Source organism: Macrotis lagotis, chromosome 1, assembly GCF_037893015.1.
Source record: "Macrotis lagotis isolate mMagLag1 chromosome 1, bilby.v1.9.chrom.fasta, whole genome shotgun sequence".
NCBI lineage: Eukaryota > Metazoa > Chordata > Mammalia > Peramelemorphia > Peramelidae > Macrotis > Macrotis lagotis.
The window spans coordinates 650,347,430-650,372,644 of NC_133658.1; the positions used below are offsets into that span (position 1 = coordinate 650,347,430).

Sequence of the window (25,215 nt, forward strand, 5' to 3'; positions counted from 1 at the left end):
TTCTCCGAAGGGTGCTGCTCCGATCTCTTTTCCTTCGTTTCTTCACAGGCCCTGGTCCATTTGACGGGCACCCAGCGTGTTCTCTCACCTGTTTGGAGACATAAGAAACCCTTTCCCCACACCTTAACCTGTACAGGGCCGTGCCAACGACCCTCCTCATCTCTCCACCAAACTGTGGTCGGACTTTGCAAGTGTGCTTTTTTATCATGTTTTTGTGTTTGTTGTTCATCATGTTTTTGTGTTTGTTGTTCATGTTTTTGTGTCTGTGTTGATGTTGACAGCATCTGTTTCATGGCAGGGGTGATGCCTTGTTCATTATCAATCAAATAATTCCTAGTGAATACTGCTGTTGCTACCTGGGCTGCAGTGAGCCTACCACGCACTCCCCCTTTTTGTTTAATGAGAGTGCGCTTCAAGGATTGATTGGCACGCTCCACGATGGCTTGACCGGTGGGGTTGTAAGGGATACCGGTAACATGAGTGACACCGAATTGGTGGCAGAAGCGAGCAAAAGCAGAGGAGGTATAGGCCGGGCCGTTGTCGGTTTTTAACAACCGAGGTATCCCATGGGTGGCAAAGCAGTGAAGGCAATGAGCTATCACATGGCGTACAGCCTCACCAGGCTGCAAAGTGGCCATAATAAAGTTAGAAAAGTGTCCACAGTGATATGAATCAGGCTGGCCTGAAAGTGGGTGACATCCATCTGCCAAATGTCATTAGGGGCCAGGCCCCGGGGGTTGGTGGCATGTACAAGCGGGGCAGGGTGGAAAGGGACACAATGCCTGCATTGTCGGACAATACGACGTGCCTCTTCCTTAGGAAGACCATAAAGCCGTGCAAGTGTTTTTGCTGGGAGATGAAATGTGTCATGAACAATAGAAGGATCTGCATACATGACTATCTCACTTTTGATATCAGGGTCAAGGAGAGCCGAGTCAGCTATGGCATTCCCTGAGTATATTGGGCCAGAAGTGGACACATGAGATCTGACATGTAAGACATAGAGGGGGTCAGAGCGGTGTAGGAGAGACCGTTGTGCTTGGTGTAAAAGATCTATGACTGCAGAATTGGACAAAGAAAGATCTGCTAGAGCTAACTGTTGCAATAAGACAAAGCAGTAATAGCTATCAGTGATTAAGTTAAAAGGCTCATAAGCACACAGTTCTAAGGCTATCACAATGGCCTGCAATTCATTCTTTTGAGCTGAGGTATATGGGGTTTGTAGCACCTTCAATATCTTCTTGTCTGGAATATAAATAGATGCTCTATGGTGTTTGGTAGCATCCGTAAAAACATTGACTCCCTGTACTGGCTGAGGAACTACAGGGTTGGAGGGATACTTCAAAGGGAGTTGCAACCATCCTCGTAATGAGGGAGGTGGATGACCCTGAGAAGTGGGATAAATAGACAATAACATGGCCCACTCCTCAGAGTTCTGTGCTAGATGAGTAAGTATTGCAGGATCCTCTTGGAGCAGTAACATAGGAATGGTACCAAAAATAGTGATTGCAGCTTCCGCTGCTTTCAAAAGGAGTTGTGCATCCACTTCAAACTTGGAGGGTATAGACTTAATGGGTTTAGATGAATGTACCCATTGTAAAGGACCTGTAACTTGGAACACTACTCCGGCCTTACCCAATGAAGGATGACATACCAGAGTTACATAAACTGGAGCGGCTGGATCTAATCGGGCAACAATTGATGTGGATGCTAAGTCCTGTATCTGAGTAACAGCTTTTATGGCTGCAGGGGTCCATGTACGAGGCGAGTTCAAATCAGATGAGCCTTTTAAAATATTATACAATGGATACATCATATCATTGGAAATAGGAACTACATTCCTCAGCCATTGGATTGAACCAATTAATTTCTGAAAGTCATTTAATGTAGAAACTTGAGCTGTATCAATCTTAGGAGATTTCTTCACTAAATCCTTGTATACCTGATGTCCTAAATATGTGTAGGGAGGTTCTGTTTGTATCTTTTCAGGGGCAACTTGTAACCCATATGCTGCTAGGGCTGAGGTAATCTTTTGTAAAATAAGCGAGACATCAGTCCGGTGGGATGCAGAAATTAATATGTCATCCATATAATGAATAATAATGGCTCCCAAGTGTTCTCGCCTAATGGGCATCAAAATCTGTGCAACATAAACCTGACATAGAGTGGGACTGTTTGCCATGCCTTGGGGAAGGACTTTAAACTGAAAACGCTGAGCAGGTTCTTGATAATTTACAGCAGGTACACTAAAGGCAAAGCGCTGTCCATCTACAGGGTTAAGGGGTATACTAGAAAAACAATCCTTTATATCTATAACAGTTATGGGCCAAGTCTTTGGAATGGCAACTGGAGAAGGCAACCCAGGCTGGGTGGTACCCATAGGTTGTAGAGTGGCATTTACTTTTCTTAGATCTACTAACATTCTCCATTTCCCACTTTTCTTTTTGATTACAAAAACTGGGGAATTCCATGGGCTGGTGGATGGCTCTACTTGTCCAGCCGATAAAAGTCCTTGTACTATGTTAGCAAGGGCCTGTAATTTCTCTTTGGTGAGGGGCCACTGATCTACCCAAACCGGTTTGTCGGATCTCCACGTCAGTGGTATGGGTTGCGGCCCTCCAGTGACCCCTAGTGGTTTAAAGCTGTGTCTGTAGTCAGAGACAAGCCCAAAGTTTGCAAAACATCCCTCCCCCATAGGGACATAGGAATAGTAAGTACCAAAGGGCGGAAAATCCCTGCTATATCATCACTTTTCCATTTTAGAAATCTTAGAGACTTTTTCGCCAAAGTTCCTCCTGAAACTCCCGTGATGTCTTGGGGAGTTTTTGAAAGTTCCCAACAGGGCTGCCAATCTTTTGTGGATATGACCGAGACATCAGCACCTGTATCAATTAAACCTACAATCTCTCTTCCCTCCACTATAAGTGGTAAAGTGGGACGGTGGGCTGATATAGCCTGTGTCCATGCCACAAATGTGTCCTCATTGGTACACTCTCTCCAATCCTTATCTATCCAGGGGAGGGAAATAGCAAGAGCAACAGTCTCACCGCCTTTTAGTTCTATTGGATAATGGTGGGGATTTGTAACAGTTATAGAAGTCTGGCCTGGGCTTAGGAGCTGTGTGTGGACAATGACCTGGGGAGCGAGAGCAGTTCCAATCACTAAACGGTGGAAGTCCCTAGGGGAGGCTTTAACAGTAGTCGTAGTCCATGGGCTCAATTCTGTGCTCTCTGAGAGGGGAATAGTAACCGAGGGATTTAATAGGTCAGCCCTGAGGTCGGGCCCTCGGCTTCCCGACCCCTCTTCCCGTTTCCCTGCGGCCCATCATTGCTATACTTCTTATTTTTCTGTCTACAATGCTTTGCTATATGACCAGGTTTACCACAGACAAAGCACTTCATTGCACTCTTCTGGGAATTACGGCACTCAGCTTGAAAGTGACCGGCCTTCCCGCAGCGAAAACAGTTTCCTTTACCCTTTGATCTAGGCACTAAGCTTATGGTTTGTAAAGCATCAACGAGGAGGTTAATAGAGGTTTGGAGAGGATCCGGTGGGGGTTCCTCGTCTAGGGCCTTATCAATTATCTCCTCTAAGGAGGGGTCAGCAGGCAGAGTAGCTAGCAAGCCTTTTGAATGAGTTAGCCCTCCCTTTATCAACTGAATGATTAAAGGCTGTGCTGCATTTCCTGTCCCGAATTTCCCTTCCACAGTAGTCTGCACTCTGCTGATAAAATCTACAGCAGACTCCTCAGCTCTCTGTTTCAGCTGCTGCAGGGGAGTCGAGGCTGCTCGAGCCAGTTTGTTCAGGGCATTCAGTCCTGCTATCTGCACTGCCCTGACAATGGGTTCTGAAAGTTGTAATTGAGCCTCCACAGTGTTAAACTGGCCACATCCAGTGAGTTGATTAGTTACTAAATCAGAATTATTTGGGTCTATGATCTCAGCCTGTAGCCTGGCCTCTCTGCGCCAGTAGGCAGCCCAGGCGGTGTAATGTGATGACTCTAACACCGCTTCTAAAGTTTCATCCCAATCCGTGGGGAGCCAGGCGGCAGTCTGAGTGTTAGAACTTATGAGCCGTTTTACATAGGCAGATCCTGGCCCATAACTATGGACTGCCTCTCTGAGATCTTTGATAAATTTGTACGGTATTGGGCGGCGAACTCTAACCTGTTGGCCGTTTTCTCTTTGCACAAATATTGGGTAAGCAGCTGCTGAGGAGGTAAGATAGTCTAGGTCTTCTTCCTCTACTTCCTCCCCATCCTCCAAAGCCTTATGAATGGCCTGCTGTAAACGAGTCCGGCGGGGTGCCTGTCTGGGGACGGTCGCCCCAGACCCTTCCTTTCCTGTTATCAGCACGTGGCTCCGGCCATCTGCACCCTGTCCACAGATCCCTTGCCATTCTGTATGTTTGCCCTTTTGTTCTAAAATCTTACTATCACTTTTTACCGGGGCAGGCGATCGACTCGCGGCAGCCAGTTCTTCCCAAGGGTATTTGGGGGCTGGTTCCCTCCGGTCATCAAGCCCCTCATCTGGGGGCGGGGGCCATTCAGGTTCCCCCAGTAATGAGGGTCCTGTTTGTGATTCTCCGGACACGGCTCCTTGTGGGGGCTGCGGGTCAAGGGCCGCAGCCACCACGGAGTAAATTACAAAGTCTGTGTCCGTTAGAAAGCCAGGTTTTTCTGTGTTGTAAGAGGACATTTGAGTTCCTACCACTCTCCACTTCTGAGGGTCAATGCCGGTGTGGGAGACCCAAGGAGAGACAACCAATATTTTTTCCACCCAATCCTTACATTCTTTTATACGGACTCTTATACCATGAGTCTTTACTAGTGCATGTACTTGACATGCTAATACTCCTGAATCCTCTGGCTGTAAATGCTTAGACATTCCTTTGCCCATCTTTACTCCCTCTAGGTGTCCCGTGGACCTAGGGTGTCTGCCTCTTCTGTTTTTACTTAAACAGGCTTACCTCACTCGGCGGGGTCTTCGGGTGTCCCTGTTCGGGGGCCAGTTCTGTCCGGGGTCTTCTTCCCCGGACTCCCGAGTGAGCTCCTCAGTGGGCACTGCTTCAGGCGTCCCTGGTGTTTTCCCTCCCCCGGGGATCAGCGAGGAGGGACTCAGGCAGACACTTCTTCAGGAGGCATATGTTTTATTAGGTGCAGAGGGATCCCCCGAATAGCTCAGGGTGATGGCTAATATAGGGGGTTCGTTCTGGGCTGCCACCCCGATCCGCCCCGAGGGCAGGACCTACCACCCGATTGGAGCAATGGACTCAGGCCAACCAGGTGAAGCCACTGCTCCCCTTAAGGAACCGTATCTTCTTTAGATTGGCCTGACCTCACTCTCGGGGAGGTCCTATCCACTCAGGCGGTCAGGGCCGACCCCCGACACCCTACCAATCAAAATTCCAAAAAATTACTTTAATGAGCTAGAAAAAATTGTAAGTAAATTCATATGGAGAAATAAAAAGTCAAGAATTGCCAGGAGCTTAATGAAAAAAAATGCAAACGAAGGTGGCTTAGCACTACCAGATCTAAAATTATATTATAAAGCATCAGTCATCAAAATTGTTTGGTATTGGCTAAGAAATAGAGTGGTGGACCAGTGGAATAGACTAGGTGTAAAAGCAGGAGAGGATTATAATAATCTGCTGTTTGATAAACCCAAAGAGTCAGGCCACCTGGATAAAACTCCCTCTTTGATAAAAACTGCTGGGATAATTGGAAGTCAGTATGGAAGAAACTTAGATTAGACCAACACCTCACACCCTTTACCAAGATAAGATCCAAATGGTTACAGGACATAGACATAAAAAACAATACTATAAGCAAATTAGAAAATCAAGGACTAGTCTACCTGTCAGATCTATAGAAAGGGGAACAGTTTATGACTAAGGAAGAGTTGGAGAACATCACTAAAAACCAATTAGATGATTTCGATTACATTAAATTAAAAAGTTTTTGCACAGGTAAAACCAATGTAATCAAAATCAAAAGGAAAGTAGTAAATTGGGAAACAATCTTTACAACTAATGATTCTGATAAAGGACTCATTTCTAAAATATACAGAGAACTGAGTCATATTTTTAAAACAAAAAGCCATTTCCCAATTGGCAAATGGTCAAAGGATATGCAAAGGCAATTTACAGATGAGGAGATCAAAGCAATCCATAGCCATATGAAAAAATTCTCTAAATCATTAATTATTAGAGAAATTCAAATTAAAGCTTCTCTGAGGTACCACCTCACACCTCTCAAATTGGCGAGTATGACCAGGAAGGATAATGATCATTGTTGGAAGGGATGTGGGAAATCTGGGACACTATTACACTGCTGGTGGAGCTGTGAACTCATCCAACCCTTCTGGAGAGCTATTTGGGACTATGCCCAAAGGGCAACAGAAATGTGCATACCCTTTGACCCAGCAATACCACTACTGGGTCTATACCCTGAAGAGATGAGGAAAAAGGGTAAAAACATTACTTGTACAAAAATATTTATGGCAGCCCTGTTTGTGCTGGCAAAGAATTGGAAATCCAGTAAATGTCCTTCAATTGGGGAATGGTTTAGCAAACTGTGGTATATGTATGTCGTGGAATACTATTGTTCTATTAGAAATCAGGAGGGACGGGATTTCAGGGAAACTTGGAGGGATTTGCATGAACTGATGCTGAGTGAGATGAGCAGAACCAGAAAAACACTATATACCCTAATAGCAACATGTGTGTGATGTTCAACCTTGAAGGACTTGCTCATTCCATCAGCGCAACAATTGGGAACAATTTTGGGCTGTCTGCAATGGAGAGTACCATCTGTATCCAGATAAGGAGCTGTGGAGTTTGAACAAAGTACAAGGACTATTCCCTTTAATTTGGAAAAAAAACCCAGATGTCTTATGGTTTGATCTGGTTACCTCTGAGAATTCTGTTCTCTTTAAGGATATGATTTCTCTCTCATCACACCCAATTTGGATTGAGGTACAACATGGAAACAAAGTAAAGACTGAAGGAGTGCTATCTGTGGGGTGGGGGTGGGGGGAGGGAAGTAAGATTGGGGGAAAACTGTAAAACTCAAATAATATCTTTAATAAAAATTTTTTAAAAAAGCTCCAGAACCAGATGCATTTGCAAGTAAATTCTACCAAATATTTAAGAAACAATTAATCTCCAAACTATATGAGCTATTTTAAAAACCCAGTAAGGAAGGAGTCTTACCAAATCATGTTGATGCCTAATCTAGGGATAGCAAAATTAGGCAGAAAAACCATAAGCTAATTCCTCAAAGGTATAATGATGCAAAATTTGAAAGAAAATATTAATAAAGAAATTATAGCAATATATCACAAAGATCTTAACTATGAGCCAGAAGGATTTATAGCAAGAATATAGAGCTGCTACAGTATTAGTAAAACTACTAATTGATCATTTCAAAAACAAAAATTATATGATTATCTGAACAGAATCAGAAAAAAAATTGAAAAAATTGAATAAAATTGAAAAATTGAATACCCATTTCTATCCAAATAAAACCCTAGAAAGCACTAGAATTGATAGATCCTTTTTTAAAACAAGAAGTTGTATCTATCTAAAAACCAAAAGCAGGCATTATCTGTACTGGGAAAAGCTTAAAACCTTTCCAATAAGATTAGTTGTGAAATAAAGTTCTACCACTAATATTCAGCATTGTATTAGGAATGCAAACTATAGAAAGAAGAAAATAAAAATTTAATTATGGTTGGGAATTAAAACAATCACTTTTTGCAGATTATATGATATCACTATTTCCTAGAAAATCAACTTAAAAACCAGTTGAAACAATTAACAACTTTGAAAAGTTGAAATATATGAAATAAACCTATATAAATCATCAACATTTCTATATACTGCTAAAACACAAATCCAAGAAGGATTTGAAAGAGAAATTCTATTCAAAACAACTGCAAAATTATAAAATACTTGGGAATATATCTTCCAAGACAGACCCAAAGGTCATAAGACCATAGGTATCAAAATCTTTTCACACAAATAAGGATGGATCTAAACAACTAGAGAAATATTATTTTCTCACAGATAGATGGAATTAATATAATAAAAACTCCAACTCTACCCAAATCATTTTGTTTATTCAGCACTAATGCCACTAAAATTGCCAAAGAAATATTTTTTAGCTCTGAACAAAAGAATTATAAAATTTATCTGGAGGAACAAAAGGTCAAGAATATCATGGAAATAAATTTTAAAAAATGTGAAGAAAGCCTGTATACCAGTACCAGATTTCAAATTATAACAAATATTATTTTTGATAAACTCAAATATATAAGCTTTTGGAGCAAGGAGTCATCTTTTTTCAAAAATTGCTAGAAAAACTAGAGAACAATTTAACAGAAATGAAATATAGACCACTATTTCATATAATATACACAGTTAAAGTTAAAATGAGTATGTGATATGATATAATGAGTAATATCATAAGCATTCAAAAATTTTTATTTTTAAGAATAAGAGATGAGTTTATAATAAAAAAGATAAGAGAAAATAATAATAAGAGGAAAAAATAGATGAATTTAATCAAATGAAATTAAAAAGAATTTGCACCAACAAAACCAATATAGTCAACTTTAAAATAAAAAGGAGGAAACTAGGGAATTTTATAGCAATTTTCTTTGATAAAGGCATCATCATTCCTCAAATATATAGGGAACTGAGCCAAATTTATAGAAATGCAAGTCATTCACTAATTGATAGATGGTCTGCTGGATCTCTGTCCAAACAAGATAAAAAAGACAAAAAAGATCTATATGAACTGCTATTGCAGTTCAATTTGTGATATCACAGAATAGGAAATTGAGGAGATACCCATTTATATTGGAATGGTTGGACAAGTTGTAGTCCTATTATTATGTTTTAAGTTGTGGACTACTATTATTCTATAAGAAGGCATGAGAAAAAATAATTTCAGAAACAACTTTAAAGATATATTAATTTCTAGATAGTGAAGTAAGCAGAACCAGGGATACATTGTGCACAGTAACTACACTATTGAAAGTATAACCAACTCTGGAAGACTTAGCTTTTCTGATCAAGGCAATGATCCAAGACAATTCTAAAGGACCCATGATGAAAACTGCTATATAGCTGAGAGAAAAGTGATTAACTCAGAGTGCACATGAATCATGCTAATTTTTACTTTATACTTCTTGGGTTTTTTTTTAAAAAGTTACAACATGACTAATATGAAAATGTGATTTGCCTGACTTTACATGTATAATTGATACAATATTGCTTCCCTTCACAATTGATGGGAGAGTGGTAAGAGGAAATTAGAGAATTTAGAAGTCAATTTTTAACAAAAATTGAAATATAAAAAAAGAAAACTATGAAAATAAAAATGAAAATCTAAACTGTGGTCTAACATTAATTTCTTTTGAAATCAGCTAATTATCAAGACCATTTTATAAAACTGTGTTTTCTGAAACCTTATGAAATTCTGACATATGCAAAGGAAAACTCAATGGAAGAAAATCTTTAAAGTGTACTTTTCCTAAATCAAGTCAAATACTTTTTATAGTCAAAAAACAAGAAGATTGGGCATCATCTATTTTTTGCCTTTTTGTAAGTGTAGAGATATGATCTGGTATATAATTACTTTTGTAAATGCCAGGCTTCTTATTATGTAAATAAGCATGCCCTTGTTAGGTGAGTAGGTTATCTTTGATATATATATATATATATATATATATATACATATATATATATATATACATGCATATATAAATAAATATATATTCATTTTTACATACATGTATATTTGTATTTTTCAAAGATGGTCATATGGTAGTACTGGACAAAATAGGTTATTCTTAGTTCAAGAGTAAGAAGATAGTCTAATGTCTGCCAATCACTAATACTTCTTTATTTTTAGGTTTTTGCAAGGCAAGTGGGGTTAGGTGGCTTGCCCAAGCCCACAAAGCTAGGTAATAATTAAATTTCTGAGACCGGATTTGAACCCAGGTACTCCTGACTCCAGGGCTGGTGCTTTATCCACTGCGCCACCTAGCCACCCCCAATCACTAATACTTTTGAGAAAGAATTAAATGGTACTGAGGATAGTAATAAAAAAAATAACATCATAAAAGTATATTCATATTATGTTTATATAAATATTCATATGGGTTAGTAGTTTTTCTAGCACTATATATTTACATGGAATTAATATTTTCTCATTAATCTTTTTATATAACAATAAGGCCTGAGATTTTCTCACACATGTGTCATTCTGTCCTCTTTCAGATATAAAAATACTTTTACATAATTGAGTCTCTTGAAAACTCTTATATAAAGATTTTCTTTTTGTCAACATTTTTTACTATTCTGGGAGACAATACATCCTAAAAATCTTCCACTTTGTTTTTTTGCAATATCTTACAAAACAAGCATATAATCAAAAATAGTGTCACCCTTAACTGCTATATCTCTCTCTCATATTATCAAAGAAGTGAACCATTTGCTAGGTAAGGTGGTTCCTAAACTCTTTGGGCTTCTTTCTTAAGGAATTTACCTACATTGGTTAAAATTGCTTAGGAAAAAGCAACAATCTGTGCCCATGATAGTTCTTTTGTCTAGTTCCATTTTCCAGAATAAGTCATACAAGAGTCACATTACTTAGGTCTTCCTATTTTTCATTTTCTCTTCTAATTTGGTTTTGGTTTCAATTTACTTTTTTCTCTTATAATTTGATTTAACTATAGAGAAATGGTTAATTACTAAGGGACTTCAAAAACAGCCTCCCAAAGTTTGTTGTATATTACAATATAATAATGTTCATTTTCATGATGTTACCATATTATTATGATGAGTATCATTTTACTCTTTTATTAAAAAAAAGTATTTGTGATAGATATTCATTAGACTGTCTTCTTACTCTTGAACAAGGAACAATCTATTTTTTTCCAATTCTACTATAGAACCATCTTTGAAAAGGCAAAATTTTATAAAAAAAATAAATTTAAGTATATATTGAATGAATGTAGGAATATCATCAAGTTCTTCATTTGAATTTCTCTACTTCCTTATCATCTATGCCATATATTGGGAACTCTAGCTATAATTATTACATATAATATTATATATAATTATAATTATATTATTGGGATCTTACTGAATAATACCATACACTGTCCCATGAAATTATATTTCATGTTGCCTTTAGATTCATAACAAAATCAATCCCATTATTTCTCTGAAGGAAACTTTAATCCATCCTCCCATTGGAATGTTCTTTAGTTTTCTGGTATTCCCCCCCTTGACAGAAAAGTGATAGAATTGGAATACAGAATGAGATAGTTTTTCAAGACAGTCAAGGAGAGAATTTGTTTTGCTTGATTATGTAGTCTTGTTACAAAGCATTCTTTTTCCTTTTGTTTTAAAAACAATGTGGGAATGGAAGAGAAAGAAAATTAATTTTTAACTAAAAAATTAATAGTTTTAAAATGTTCTATTTTTTTTGCCAATCTATCAGTAAACATTTAATTTGTGGTAAGTGTGTGGTAAGTACAAAGAGGTTACAAAAAGAATCAAAAGACAATTCTGATCCTCAAGGAATTTAAAATCTAATGGAATTGACAGTATTCACTCAAAGATAACAAAGAGTTTACAATCTAATGGGAGAGATAGTACACACAAATAGAAAAAGGAGCTAACAATCTAAGGGGAGAGAAAATACACAAATATAACAAGTTGTTTACAAGATAAATAGAAAATAATTAAGAGGGAAAGAACTAAGAGCAGCTAGATATTTCCAGGACAGGACCAAGATAATGGCATGAAGCCTCAGTCATTAAAGCTATAGGTCCCACCAAAAAAAAAAATTGAAATAAGTTTTCAACTATAGACATCATGGAAGATCTTCAGTGAAGGTCTCCCTCTTCAGAGGAAAAAGGGAAGTAAAGTCCTGCTAGGCTAGAGACTAAGAAAATCAATAAGAGCCTTCTAGACACAGGGAAGTCCATGTCTTAGGACCTAGACAGCCCAGGTCCCAGGCCTGTTAGATAAAGGCAAGCAAGGAAGATCCCAACCCCAGGCAAAGTCTGAATCTTAGGAACACTGGGGTAATAGACAGAACTGGGTTCAAATCAAACCACTGCACAAGTAGAGCCTAGACATTAAGGTAGAAATGCACCTCTGCATGGGCAGCACCTGGATTGCACAGGCTACATCTTGACCAGCAATTCAGGGATCAGATACCAGACCCAGTGCAAAAAAACATGGGACTATATTCCCTATACCCCAGGAGGAGAGTTCAATATCAAAATGAGCAAAAAATCTAAAACAGTGCCAACCATAGAAAACTACTATGCAGATGAGAGATGATAAAAATGTCATCTAAGAGGAAGAAAGAAAGCAATGACAAATTAACCACACAGGAAATATCAAAGGAGTTTATGAATTGGTCTCAAATACAAAACCTCATATGATACTTTTAAAATGATTTTATAAACCTAATAGGAAAGAAAGAAGAAAACTAGGAAAAAAGAAATAAGGACCATGCAGGAAAATTATGAAAAAATTGATCAAAGAAATCAATTCATTTAATAATATGAAAAAATCAACCAACTGAGAAAGGAATGCAACTTATCTAAAACTCAAATGGACCAATTGAAAAGGGAATGTAACTCAGTACAAAATAAAATTAACAAATGGAAAATTAAACACAAAAATGAAATGAAATGAAAAAATGAAAAAACAAAATTCTAAAACTTAGAATTGGACAAATAACAGCTAACCATAAATCAATAAGGCTAACTCAATAAATCAAAAGGCTAAAAACAATTGAAGAAAATGTGTAGTATCTTTTTGGAAAAGCAAACAATCTGGAAAATAGACCCTAGGAGACAAAATTGGTGACTCTTGGTCTACCCGAAAGTTTAGCTTTAAAAAAAAACCCTGGAAAATATATTTTAAGAAATTATCATGGAAAACTATCCCAATATACTAGGTAAAGAAGACAAAATAATCCTGGAAAGAATAAAAAGAACACCTCCAGAAAGAGACTCCAGCATTAAAAACTGCAAGGAGTATCATAGCCAAATTCCAGAATTCTCAACTAAAGGAGAAAATACTGCAAGCAGCCAAAAAAAAAGAAGCAATTTAAATAGAAAGAAAGAACAATCAGAATTAGACAAGCTCTATCAGCTTCAAAAGTAAAGGACTGGAAGGATTGGAATATAACATTTCAGAGGACAAAAGACTTTGCATTACAATCAAGAATTAGCTGCCTACAAAACTCAACTTATTCTATCAGGGAAAAAGATGCATTTTCAATGAATAGAGGAATTTCAAAATTTTCTGTTAAAAGATCTGAAATGAAAGGAAAATTTGATCTTTAAATACAAAATTTGAAGAGTCGCATAAAAATGGAAAAGGAAAGGGGAGGAAAAAATGCTAAAATCATTAAACTTTATATATATATATAGATATAGATATAGATATAGATATATATCCCTATAAGAGATGATAACACCTATAACTTTAGTTATAGAATTGAATATACTTGAAGGGAATTCACTTAGAAGATATGGATATAAATGAGACATGAATGCAATTTTGATTATGAGGGTTGCATAAAAATAGAGAGAAGGACAGTACTTAGAGGCACTAGAAATAATTAAATCATAGTGACTTTATTAGATACCTTGGTTAAGGAGGATTGTAATACAATAGGGGCAGAGGGTGGGAGTATACTTAGAAGAGTTGGACATAAATAGATTAGGAAGCTATCTTGCCTTAATCTATATTTTACTTAAAGTGGGTTGAGTACCATTGTTGACATACTAAAAGGATACTGATACTTTGGTTGGAGAGAACTGTAGGGTTATGGTTGGAGTACTATAGAAATAGAGGGAAAGAGTGTGTTTAAAAGCATTAGACATGAAAAGATCATGAAAAGATCATTGAACATGAAAAGATCAAAGCAATTTTGCTTTGCTTGATGCTTTGGCTAAAATTGAAGGTAGTGAGTTTGTGATGGGGAAGAAAGTACAAATCATTCATGAGGACTGAATGATGCTTTGGTTCATAAGGATTATGCATCCAAAAAGTACATGAAAAGGGAGGGGTTGGTATAAATCAATTATAAATTGATGATTTATGACTTTTGAAAAGTATATTTCCTAATGGAACAGTTGAGGGCAGTATACTTTGTGATATTCAGTGCTTATCAATCAATCAAGCAACAAATTCATCAGCTTTTCAGACTGGTATTTCTATCAGGGCAAATATATAGACTATATTTTGACAAAGGGGTTTTAGCTACAAGACAGAGTTAAAAAGAAAGACAAGGTATGAAAAGAATGACTATACTGGGAGAAGGCTAGGCATTAGTGCTTAAATAACACAGGTGAAAAGGAACAAAGATCTATGAGAGTTGATAGAAAATACTTTTAATAGATTTGACCCAGAAAAAGAATAGCATACTTTTCCAATGGGGTTTAAAAACTCTGTCCTACCCTACAGGGAAAAGGGAGGAGAAAGAGAAATAAAGGAGGGGGAGGAATGATAAAAGAGAAGGTGAAGGTAAAATTAAAAGTAAAGTTAAAGCTAAAATTAAAAGTACAAGTTAAAGGAGAAAAAGAGAAAAACATTGGTGAGGAGGAATAAGAGGAAAGGAGAGAGAAAAGTACAAATAGGACAAGATAGCATGGAGGGAAATATAGAATTATTAATCTTAACTGTAAATGTGAATGGGATGAACTCTCCCATAAAATGGAAGCAGATAGAAGAATGGATTAAAATTCAAAATCCTACAATTTGTTGCTTACAAGAAACACATTTGAAGCAAAGAGAAACACCCAGGGTAAAGATAAAAGACTAGAGCAAAATATAGTGTGGTTCAGTGGAAGTGAAAAAATTTGGGATAACAATCTGGATTTCAGACAAAACAAAAGTAAAAATAGATTTCATTAAAAGGAATAAGGATGGGGCGACTAGGTGGTACAGTGGATAGAGCACTGGCCCTGGAGTCAGGAATACCTGAGTTCAAACCCAGCCTCAGACATTTAACAATTACCTAGCTGTGTGGCCTTGGGCAAGCCACTTAACCCCATTGCCTTGCAAAAAAAATCTAAAAAAAAAAAGGGATAAGGAATGAAACTACATCTTCTTAAAAATGGACTATAGGCAACAAAGTTATATCATTATTAAACATATATGCATCAAATAGTACAGAATACAAATGCTTTTTAATATTATTTTTAATTTTATTTACTATTTTATCACATTACTGCAATAGACTAGTTGCAAAGGTAAATATAAACCCTCCCCCCCCATAAAGATGGAGAAAGCTCAAGAAAAATAATCTGAGAGAAGAAAAAAATAGTGTGTTTCAGTATGTATTCAGATGCCATTGGATCTGTCCCTGGGACGGATTGCATTCTTTATCATAAGCTCATCAGAGAAGTTGCATCAGTATTTTTTCCCACAATGCTATTGCTAGCTGTATTTCACTCTAAGCTATTCCTCCCCACTCCTATTTATGCTATTATCTCTCTCCTTTTACCCTGTCCCTCTTCCAAAGTGCTGTATCTGACTACCCTCTCCCATGATCTTCCCTCTTTTGTATCCCCCCTACACTTTCAGGACCCCACCCCCATCCCACTTCTCCCATTCCTTCCCTCTCCTTTTTCCCTCTAAAGTAAGAAAGATTCCTATATCCTTTTCATGTGGATGTTGCTTCCTCTTTGAGTCACTTCCAATGAGAATTAAGGCCCACTCATTCCCCCTTGCCTGCCCCCTTCCACTCCATTGCAAAAGCTTATTCTTGCCTCTTTTACATAGAAAAATTTAGCCTATTCTACTTTTCCTTCCCTGTCTTCCTCTTATCACCTATTAACTCCAACTTTATAATATATTACACCTTCATATTCACCCCTGCTCCTATGCCTTGTGTATATATATTCTTTCTAACTGCCCTAAAAAAGGAAAAGGTCCATATGAATTATCAGTAAAATCTTCCCTAATAGGAATACAAGAAGGTCAAAATTATTAAATCCCTCATAATTTGCCCTGCCCATCCACCATCCCTATGCTTCACCTGGGTCCTGTACATGGAGATCAAACTTTCTGTTCAGGTCTGGTCATTTCAACAGAAAGGTTGAAAGCTCCTTATTTCATTGAATGTCCATCTTTTCCCCTGAAAGACAATGTTCAGTTTTTCTAGGTAGCTGATTCTCAGTTGTAATTCAAGTTCTTTTGCCCTCTGTAATATCATATGCTAAATCCTATGAGACCTAAATGCAAATGATGCTAAATCCTGTATAATCCTGAATGTAGCTTCATGTTATTTGGACTGTTTATTTCTTACTGCTTGTAATATTTTCTCCTTGATTTGAGAGCTCTGGAATTGTTATAATGTTCCTGGGAGTTTTTATTTTGGGATCTCTTTCAAGAGGGAATCAATATTTTCATTCAGTTTCTATTTTACCCTCTACTTTTAGCATATTAGGGAAATTTTTCTGGATTATTTTTTCCTTTTTTTTTCCTTTTTAGGTTTTTGCAAAGCAATGAGATTAAGTGGCTTACCCAAGGCCACCCAGCTAGGTAAATATTAAGTGTCTGAGGCCAGATTTGAACTCAGGTACTCCTGACTCCAGGGCCCAGTGCTCTATCCACTGCACCACCTAGCCGCCCATTGGATTATTTCTTGAAAAATAAAGTCTTAACTGTTTTTCTCATCGTGATTTTCAGGAAGTCCAATAATTTTTAAATTATCTATTCTGGATCTGTTTTCCAGGTCAGTTGGGTTATTTTTCCCCATGGGATATTTCACATTTTCTTCTAGTTTTTCATTCTTTTGGTTTTGCTATATTGTTTCTTGATTTCTCACAAAGTCATCAGCTTCCCTTAGTTCCATTCTATATTTAAAGGAATTATTTTCTTCATAAAGCTTTTGTATCTACTTTTCCATATGGCCAATTCTGCTTTTTTAAGGCATTCTTTTCCTCAATTACCTTTTGGACTGCTTTTTCCATGTGACCTAAACTGGTTTTAGAATGTTGCTTTCTTCAGTGTTTTTTGGATCTCCATCACAAGCTGCTAACTTGGTTTACCAGCTTTTCCTGTATTGCACTCATTTCTCTTCCCAGTTTTTCCTCTACCTCCCTTATTTAATTTTCAAAAATCTATTTTAAGCTCTTCCATAGCCTGAGACCAATTCATATTTTTTAAGGAGGCTTTAGATACAGAAATTTTGACTTTGTCATCTGAATGCTTATTTTGATTCTCCATGGGACCAAAATAATTGTCTATTGTAGGATTTTTTTCTGTTGTTTGCTCATTTCTCCAGCCTATGACTTGGCTTTAATTCTTTGTTAAGTTGGGGTTCTGTTTCCAGGATATACTGTCCCAAACTTTTGAGGGGTTTTGCAGCTGTTTTCCCCAGTCTCTGGACTTTAGGAGTGGCTCTGACGGCTCTCTCTAGTCTGTGGATGATTACAAGCACTTCCCTCTGCCCTGGAATTGCAAATAGGTCTCTGTTCCACCAAGGTAGGAAAGTTCCCCATTCTGAGACTGAGAGCTGAGTATGGGCAAAACAGAGTCCTGACTTAGAAATAGATAGCAGAGAGACCTCTGAAGGGTCCCCTATCCCCTTATGTCTGTGGGCTGAGCACTCTGGAAGCAGCTGCTCAGTGATTCTGCAGGCCTGCTTCCAGTTCCCAGGCACTGAAGTGGGCTCCTCCACTCATTCTAGTGCAGCAGAATTTTCCCACTGACCTTCCAAGTTGTCTTTGGCAATCCCTGGAATGAGAGGTCTGGAAACTGTCACAGCTGCCATGGATCCAAGGGTCCCTAGGTACCCAGGCACCCTGTGAATTGTTCCTGGATGACTGGAACCAGTTTGCTCTGGCACAACCCACTCAGCCTTAACTGCACTGCTGCTCTTTCCAACCCTGTATAACAGACTTTTTCATTGGATCTTCCAAGTTTCTCGGGCTGGAAAATTATTTCACTCAGTCTTTCTATGGATTCCTCCACTCTATAATTTGGTTAGAGTCATTATTTAAAGAGTTCAAAGGGTCATTTGTGTTTTAAGGGAGAGCTTCTGGGGTTTCCTGCCTTCACTCCACCAGCTTGGTTGTACCCCTCCCAGAAATCAAATTCTTAAGAGGAGAAGCTGAACAAATTTCAAGGAACCTAGATAACCAAACTTTAATAATAGGGTACCTCAACCTCTCTCTCTCTCTCTCTCTCTCTCTCTCTCTCTCTCTCAGAATTAATCTAACCATAAATTAAATAAGAAGGAAATTTAAAAGGTGAATAAAATTTTAGAAAACTTAGGTAGGTCTCTGTAGAAAATTGAATGGGGATAGAAAAGAATATACCTTTTTCTTTGCAGTACATGGCATCTATACCATAACTGAACATGTTCTAGGGCATGACAACCTTGCAATCAAATGCAGAGAGGCAGAAATAATATGTGCATTCTTTTCAGATCATGTTGTAATAAAAATTGTAACAATAAAAATATGTAAAAGATAAAAAATATGCAATAAAAATGTAACAATAGAAGGATAAACCAAAAAATTAATTGGAAACTAAATAACCTAATTTTAAAGAATGGAGTAAACAACAAACCATAGATATAATCAACCATTCCATTCAAGAAAATGATTGCAGAAGATGTAGTACCAAAATTTATGAGATACAGCCAAAGCAGTTTTTAGGGGAAATTTTATATCTATAAATGAATATATAAATATCTATGAATACAATAGAGAAAGAGATAAAAGAATTGTATGTACAACTTAAAAAGCTAGAAAAAGAAGGAATTAAACTTCCCCAATTAAACATAAAAATCAGAAGTTCTGAAAATCAAAGAAGAGATCAATAAAATTGAAAGTAAGAATACCATTGATCTAATAAATAAAATTGAGAGACCAGTGGATTAGGATAGGTACAAAAGAAGCAATAGTGAATGATTATAGTTATCTATTGTTTGAAAAACATAAAGATATTAGCTTCTTAGATAAGAACTCACTATTCAATAAAAATTCCTGGGAAAAACTGGAAAATAATGTATCAAAAACTAAACAGAGACCTCTGTCTCATACCATATACCAAAATATGGTTAATTGTTGATTTCCACTATATCATATTAAAAGGGTTTCACACTAATAAAATCAATGCAGCCAAGATTAGAAGTAAAACAGAAAGTTGGGAAACTTTTTCCACAACCAGTGGTTCTGATAAAGGTCTCATTTCTAAAATATATAGAGAATTGAATCAAATTTATAAGATTATAAGTCATTCACCAACTGTTAAATGGTCAAAGGATATGAATAGGCTCTTTTCAAACAAAGAATTTAAAGTTATATATTAGGGGCAGCTAGGTGGCACAGTGGATAAAGCACTGGCCCTGGAGTCAGGAGTACCTGGGTTCAAATCCGGTCTCAGACACTTACTAATTACCTAGCTTTGTGGCCTTAGGCAAGCCACTTAACCCCATTTGCCTTGCAAAAACCTAAAGAAAAACAAAAACAAAATAAAGTTATATATTATCATATAAAAAGTTATCCAAATCATTACCAAATAGAGAAATGAAAATTAAAACAGCTATGAGATGCTATCTCACACCTATCAAATTGACTAAGATGACAAAAAGGGAAAATGATCAATGTTGGAGAGGATATGAGAACACTGGAACATTAATGCATTGTGGAGTTGTGAACTGATCCAACTATTCTGGAGAATAATATTGAACTATTCCCAAAGAACAATAAAACTGAACATACTCTTTGACCCAGCAATACCAATAGTAGAGCTATACTCAAAAGTTATCATAAAAATGGGAAAAGTTCCCACATGTACAAAGGTATTTGTAGCAACCCTTTTTGAAATGGAAAAGAATTAGAAATTCAGGGGATGCCCAGCAATTGGAGAATGGCTGAACAAGTTGTGGTATATGAATGTTATGAAGTACTATTGTTCTATAAGAAAGCATGAATTGTCCGACTCTAGAGAAGCATGGAAAGAATTACTCTAACTAATGCTGAATGAAGGGAGTAGAACCAAGAGAATATCTTTTACATTAACAATAACATTGTGGGGGGTGGCTAGGTGGCACAGTGGATAGAGTACCAGCCCTGGAGTTAGGAGTACCTGAGGTCAAATCCGGCCTCAGACACTTAATACTTACCTAGCTATATGGCCTTGGGCAAGCCACTTAACCCCATTGCCTTGCAAAAACTAAAGCAAAAAACAAAACCAAAATAACACAATAACATTGTGAATTTATCAACTATGATGGGTGCAACTCCTTTCAGCAGTTCAGAGATCTCTAGGACAACCCTGCAAGATCTGTTATGTATGCCACCATCCATAACCTAATGTGAAAAAAAAACCTGCTAAGAGGAGAAAGGTGGGAAGAAGATTGTAATTTATAAATATGCAAGTAGACAAATGTTGAAAAACTTATGACAAGTAATTGGAAAAATGAATAAAATATCAAATTAAAAAAGCAGCTAGAGGAGGATTCTTGTAGAAGGTAGGATTTTAGTTAAGACTTACAGGAAACCAAGGAGGTAGTCAGAATGGAAGAAGGAGACTAGTTCAGGCATAGGGGCTAACCAGGGAAAATGCCCAGAGTTGAGAAATGGAGTGTCTTGTTCATGGATAGGCAAGAGGCCAGTGTCATTGATTTAAAGAGAATATATTCAGAGTAAGGTTATCTGGAAAGGTAGGAGGGAGAAATACCAAACAGAGCATTTTATATTTGCTCTGGAGGCAATAGGAAGTGACTGAAGTTTATTGACTAGAGGTGGAAAGTTGGGGGAAGTAAAATGACCAAACCTGCATTTTAGGAAAATCACTTTAGTGACTGAGTGAATAATGGATTGGAGTAAGGAGAGACTTGAAGCAGGAAAACCCACCAGCAGGATATTACAATAGTCCAAGAGGGATGTGAGGCTTACACATGAGTGATAGCAGTGTCAGAAGGAAGAATAGATTATAATTGAGATTTTGCAAAGGTGTCATTGACAGGCCTCAGCAATAGCTTCAATATGAAGGATGAGAAGAAACCAAGATGACTCCTAGATTATGAATATGAGGGACTGGGAGAAGGATATTGTACTCTACTATAATTGCTATCATTGACCTGAATCAATTTCTCTGCAGAATGTTCACTCTTTGGTCACTGGGTAAAGGATCTCATCATTAGAATACCAAAAGCAAAGTGATTTTTTAATATCTTAATGAAAACTGCATAATTCTTTGCATTCTTGGTCCCTTCTTTCATAAATCTGAAAACATCACTGCAGATGGAAGCTGCACCATTTTCAAGAGGTTCATTGGGGTTAATGAATCTGACTATGAAAGTAATGGAGCCAGTCCTTGAATCGGTGTCTTCAGATTTCCATGTTATTGCCTTTCAATCTATGTCATACCTCTTTTCTTAAAGTGAACTTTAGCCAAACTCTCTGGAACTCACCTAGTAGAACATTTAGAAACACGGTCCTGGACTGTTATGTTCTACTGTTTATTAATTTTTAGAAATATGGGTAGCATGATAAATAAGCATTAGTTAATGTGTTCTTTTCTATTAACACAAACCAATATAGAAAACAAAATAAAAATATCTTACTATTAGCTCAGGTGGAAATATAGGTTCCTGTGAAGGATCAAAGGGCCGGAATTCACTTTCATCATACAGCTTAGTACACATCTTAAAAGCAAACCAAATTGAATTTTATTAAATATTTCATGGAATAAAGGAGGATACAAATCAAGATCTTTACCCTGCAAAATGATACACACCTCAACACTAGCCCCATTCTTCTCCTCACACCCCAGGAGCATGATCTATTGTGGGCTGGTTCCTTTGAGAACTATTTCCAAGGCTTTGTTATAACTGATGTTTTATTACCACATACTTTAGTCATTGAAGAAAAGACAAGGAAATTCATCTGAATTTATGTCATGCATTGCCTAGCTACTTTGATCATCAAATTAACTTTACCACAAATTGGAAGTGAAATCCATGACATACCTTTTCCTCTTTATCCAGGGAAAATTGATCTTCCTCCTTATCCATGCAGCACTTTCCTGTTCCTTGCAGTTGACAAATAGCTGATTCCTTTGGAAATTACATAATTTAAAAATAGGTTCCTGTGTTAATTCTGCAGGAGTTTATTGAGGGTCTATTGTATGTCTAACCAGAATCTAGTCTACAAAAGAAGTGGAAAATATGATCTTTGCCCTCCTTTGCCCTCACTTACAGTGAGGAGGGGAATGGGAAAAGGATCTGCTGGATGGCTCATGTTGACAAACAAAAACTATGATGAGGAAATAAAACTTTTCTGTAATGGTATCATGCAGGACAATCTCTAAGTGATGGGGGAAAATAATAATGAATGGCTCTAAGTATAGTGCAGTTAGCCAAGGAGATGTTCTTGCAGAAAGTGAGGTTTATCCTGAAGAGCCAATAAAAATTTGACTAGAACAAACTATACAATTAGCTGTCTTTCAAGAAATTATTTTAGTCAGTAATGAGGACTTCCACAGCATCCCCCAAAAAGCAAAAGGCAGTTCATCCTTTAATCCTTTATTATATTCATTCCAAAACTCACAAAATGAAGGTAGAACAATTATATTGCTCATTCAATCATATACCAATTGGTATTTGGGGGAGGGGTTGGTCCTACCAGACAAAGTAACTTCCTTGTGGGAAGGATCTGTTTTTTTTTTATCTTCTTAATCATAGCAACTAAGCAAAATCCTTGCACAGTGCAGATTATTAAGTAAATCAGTGATTTCAATTTTAAAGAGAAGTAATTTATTATTCATTCAACAATCATGTATTAAGTACCTATTGTGAGCCAGCAACTATGCTACTGAGGACAGCACAAAACCAACACACCAAGATTTTAAGGAGTTTACATTCTATCATCTTTTCACTTTCTTCGTATCCTAAACAATGAACACAGTGTCTTAAATATATAGTAAGTGTTTAAAAATGTTTATTGACTATTTTTTCATGAGTAAGAGTCTTTCATTGTATACCCTCCTTAAAAGTAATAAAGTTGGTCTTTTTATTAGAAAGCGCACTATTCAATAGGTGAACTTGTTTTAGAGATGAAATGAGGACACCCATAATGAAAAAGTCTATTTTGATTATTTTCTATAGATTAGGCAGTACATAGATTTTCTGATTATGATAATAAAGCAAAGTTTTATCATTATTTATTATTTATTTATTATTATACTGTAACTCCATATGTAAAGAGATAGCAAAGTCTTTTAATTTCTAAGATTTTGTGGTATTAATAATGGAACAGTTTTAAAAGTTAATTATATATGCTGTTTTTAAGCTTTCCTTTGATTAATACATCTATATAAATCTTAGCCTGTTAAAATATGTGGATTAATTTACTTCTTTAGAAAATGTATGCTATATAATTGGCATCTGACTCAAGTTGTGTCACACAAAACATCCTCAAAGATATATCACTCTATATTACTTATTATAAACTCAAAATATCTTTCTTCTCTTCTTCCATACACTTTTTTGTCCCAGAATACATTCTCAAATTATTTTGCCATTGCTTACCCTAATACAAATTTCCTGTTTCAAAATCACTGAGTTTATTTTTACCTTTTCTTATCCTTCATTCTCAATATTCAGGTATTAATCAAATAATATTCATTCCTATTCTTAAATGTCTCTTAATTTTTAAAAATTTATTTCATTTTAGTTTAGTCTTCAAAAATTCCTGTCTAAATTACTCTAATAGCACCCTATTTGGTGCTTGCCTCCAATTCCCCTTGATATATCCTAGCTTATGCTTGGATACCAAGAACTGTTTTTCTAAAATATTCTTTTTACTATGTCATTTCCCTTGAACAAAAACCAACAGCAGCTTAATGTTCCTTGCCATGCCCAAATCCAAGTTCAGGCATGATATACTCTGGATTCCTGCATATCATTCAATAAAAATTATCAACTTGCTAAACTATCACCTATTCTAATACCACAATTTTCTTTATTTTACTCACCTCACAGAAAGTCTTCGCACTTTCTACAATTGGTCGATATCCAGTACATCGGCACAGATTACCTGAATAAGGCGGAAGGATGTATAGGTATGGAACTCTGTATATAATGAAGTTGGTTAATGAATTGTTTAGTTTTACTTATTCACCACCTCCCCCCCCTTTTATTCTCTACTCTAAGACTCTCTGAGAGGAGCAAGGATACAACATTGGAACTGACATAAAAAGGAGAAAAAAATTAATGTATACTTTTATATGAGGATATATATTTTTAAGTAATAAAATCTAAACTTGCCATCTCATCTCATATGATTAGTGAAATGAATAAAATGGTAATAAAATTCTATTTTACATTTCATAAAATGGGCAAGATGGTTCATTTACAAGAACTATCCCACTTTGAGAACTTCTTATTCCTTTCCAATTATATTGCAAGCAGATCTTTCAATATCCACAATACATTTTTCTACCTGTGAATGTTTCCAAAAATTGTATCTTTCTCTTCTTCCTTGATACACTCTCTGGGTAACCTCATAGATTCCTTTGAGATGATTTACAGGCACATACTTACACAGACACACACAAACATACATACATGCATACTTTAAAGATATCTTTAAAATAATTTGTCTAAAACTGAACTGAATCTCCTCCCTTAAACTTTTTCCTTTTCCAAACAACCCTATTCCTGCCAAAAGTGCTACCAATCTTCCAGGGTGACAAGTTCATAATTTCAGCATTGTCCCGAACTCCTCATGCAATTAGTTGTCAGATCTTGGCATTTTTATTCTTATATCATCTCTCACATATAATCTCCTCACTTCACTCATACAGTTCCTACCTTAGTTCAGGGACTAATCATCTCTCACTAGAATTATTGCAACAGCATCCTAATTAGTTTCCCACTCCAAGTCTCTCTGCCACTCCAGTCTATTCAAATACACTTGCCAAATTGATCTGTTGAAGGGTAGATCTGATCATATTACTCCACCACTGAACCAATGTCAGTGATTTCCTGTTCACTTTAGGATTATATTGGATATTATATTGGATCCTAAAAATATGATTTCCTCTATTTAGTATTTAAAACCCTTCACAGTCCAGCCTCAATTTTTCTTTCCAGTTTCATGGACCATTACTCTCTTCTGCATTCTACAATCTAAAAAAACTGAACTT

At 36.6% G+C, this 25,215-nt stretch overlaps 1 protein-coding gene across 1 annotated transcript in view; it reads right to left on the bottom strand.

Annotated features, from left to right (window-relative positions):
• Nucleotides 1–25,215, bottom strand: part of LOC141507571 (aldehyde oxidase 4-like) — a 159,108-nt gene that overhangs the window by 93,166 nt on the left and 40,727 nt on the right. Inside the window, exons 6-8 of the mRNA XM_074215353.1 lie at nt 24,043–24,104; nt 22,037–22,123; nt 21,632–21,712 (exon numbers count right to left, since the gene is read on the bottom strand). Coding sequence (XP_074071454.1) covers nt 21,632–21,712; nt 22,037–22,123; nt 24,043–24,104 — 230 coding nt within the window. The remainder of the gene's footprint in view (nt 1–21,631; nt 21,713–22,036; nt 22,124–24,042; nt 24,105–25,215) is intronic.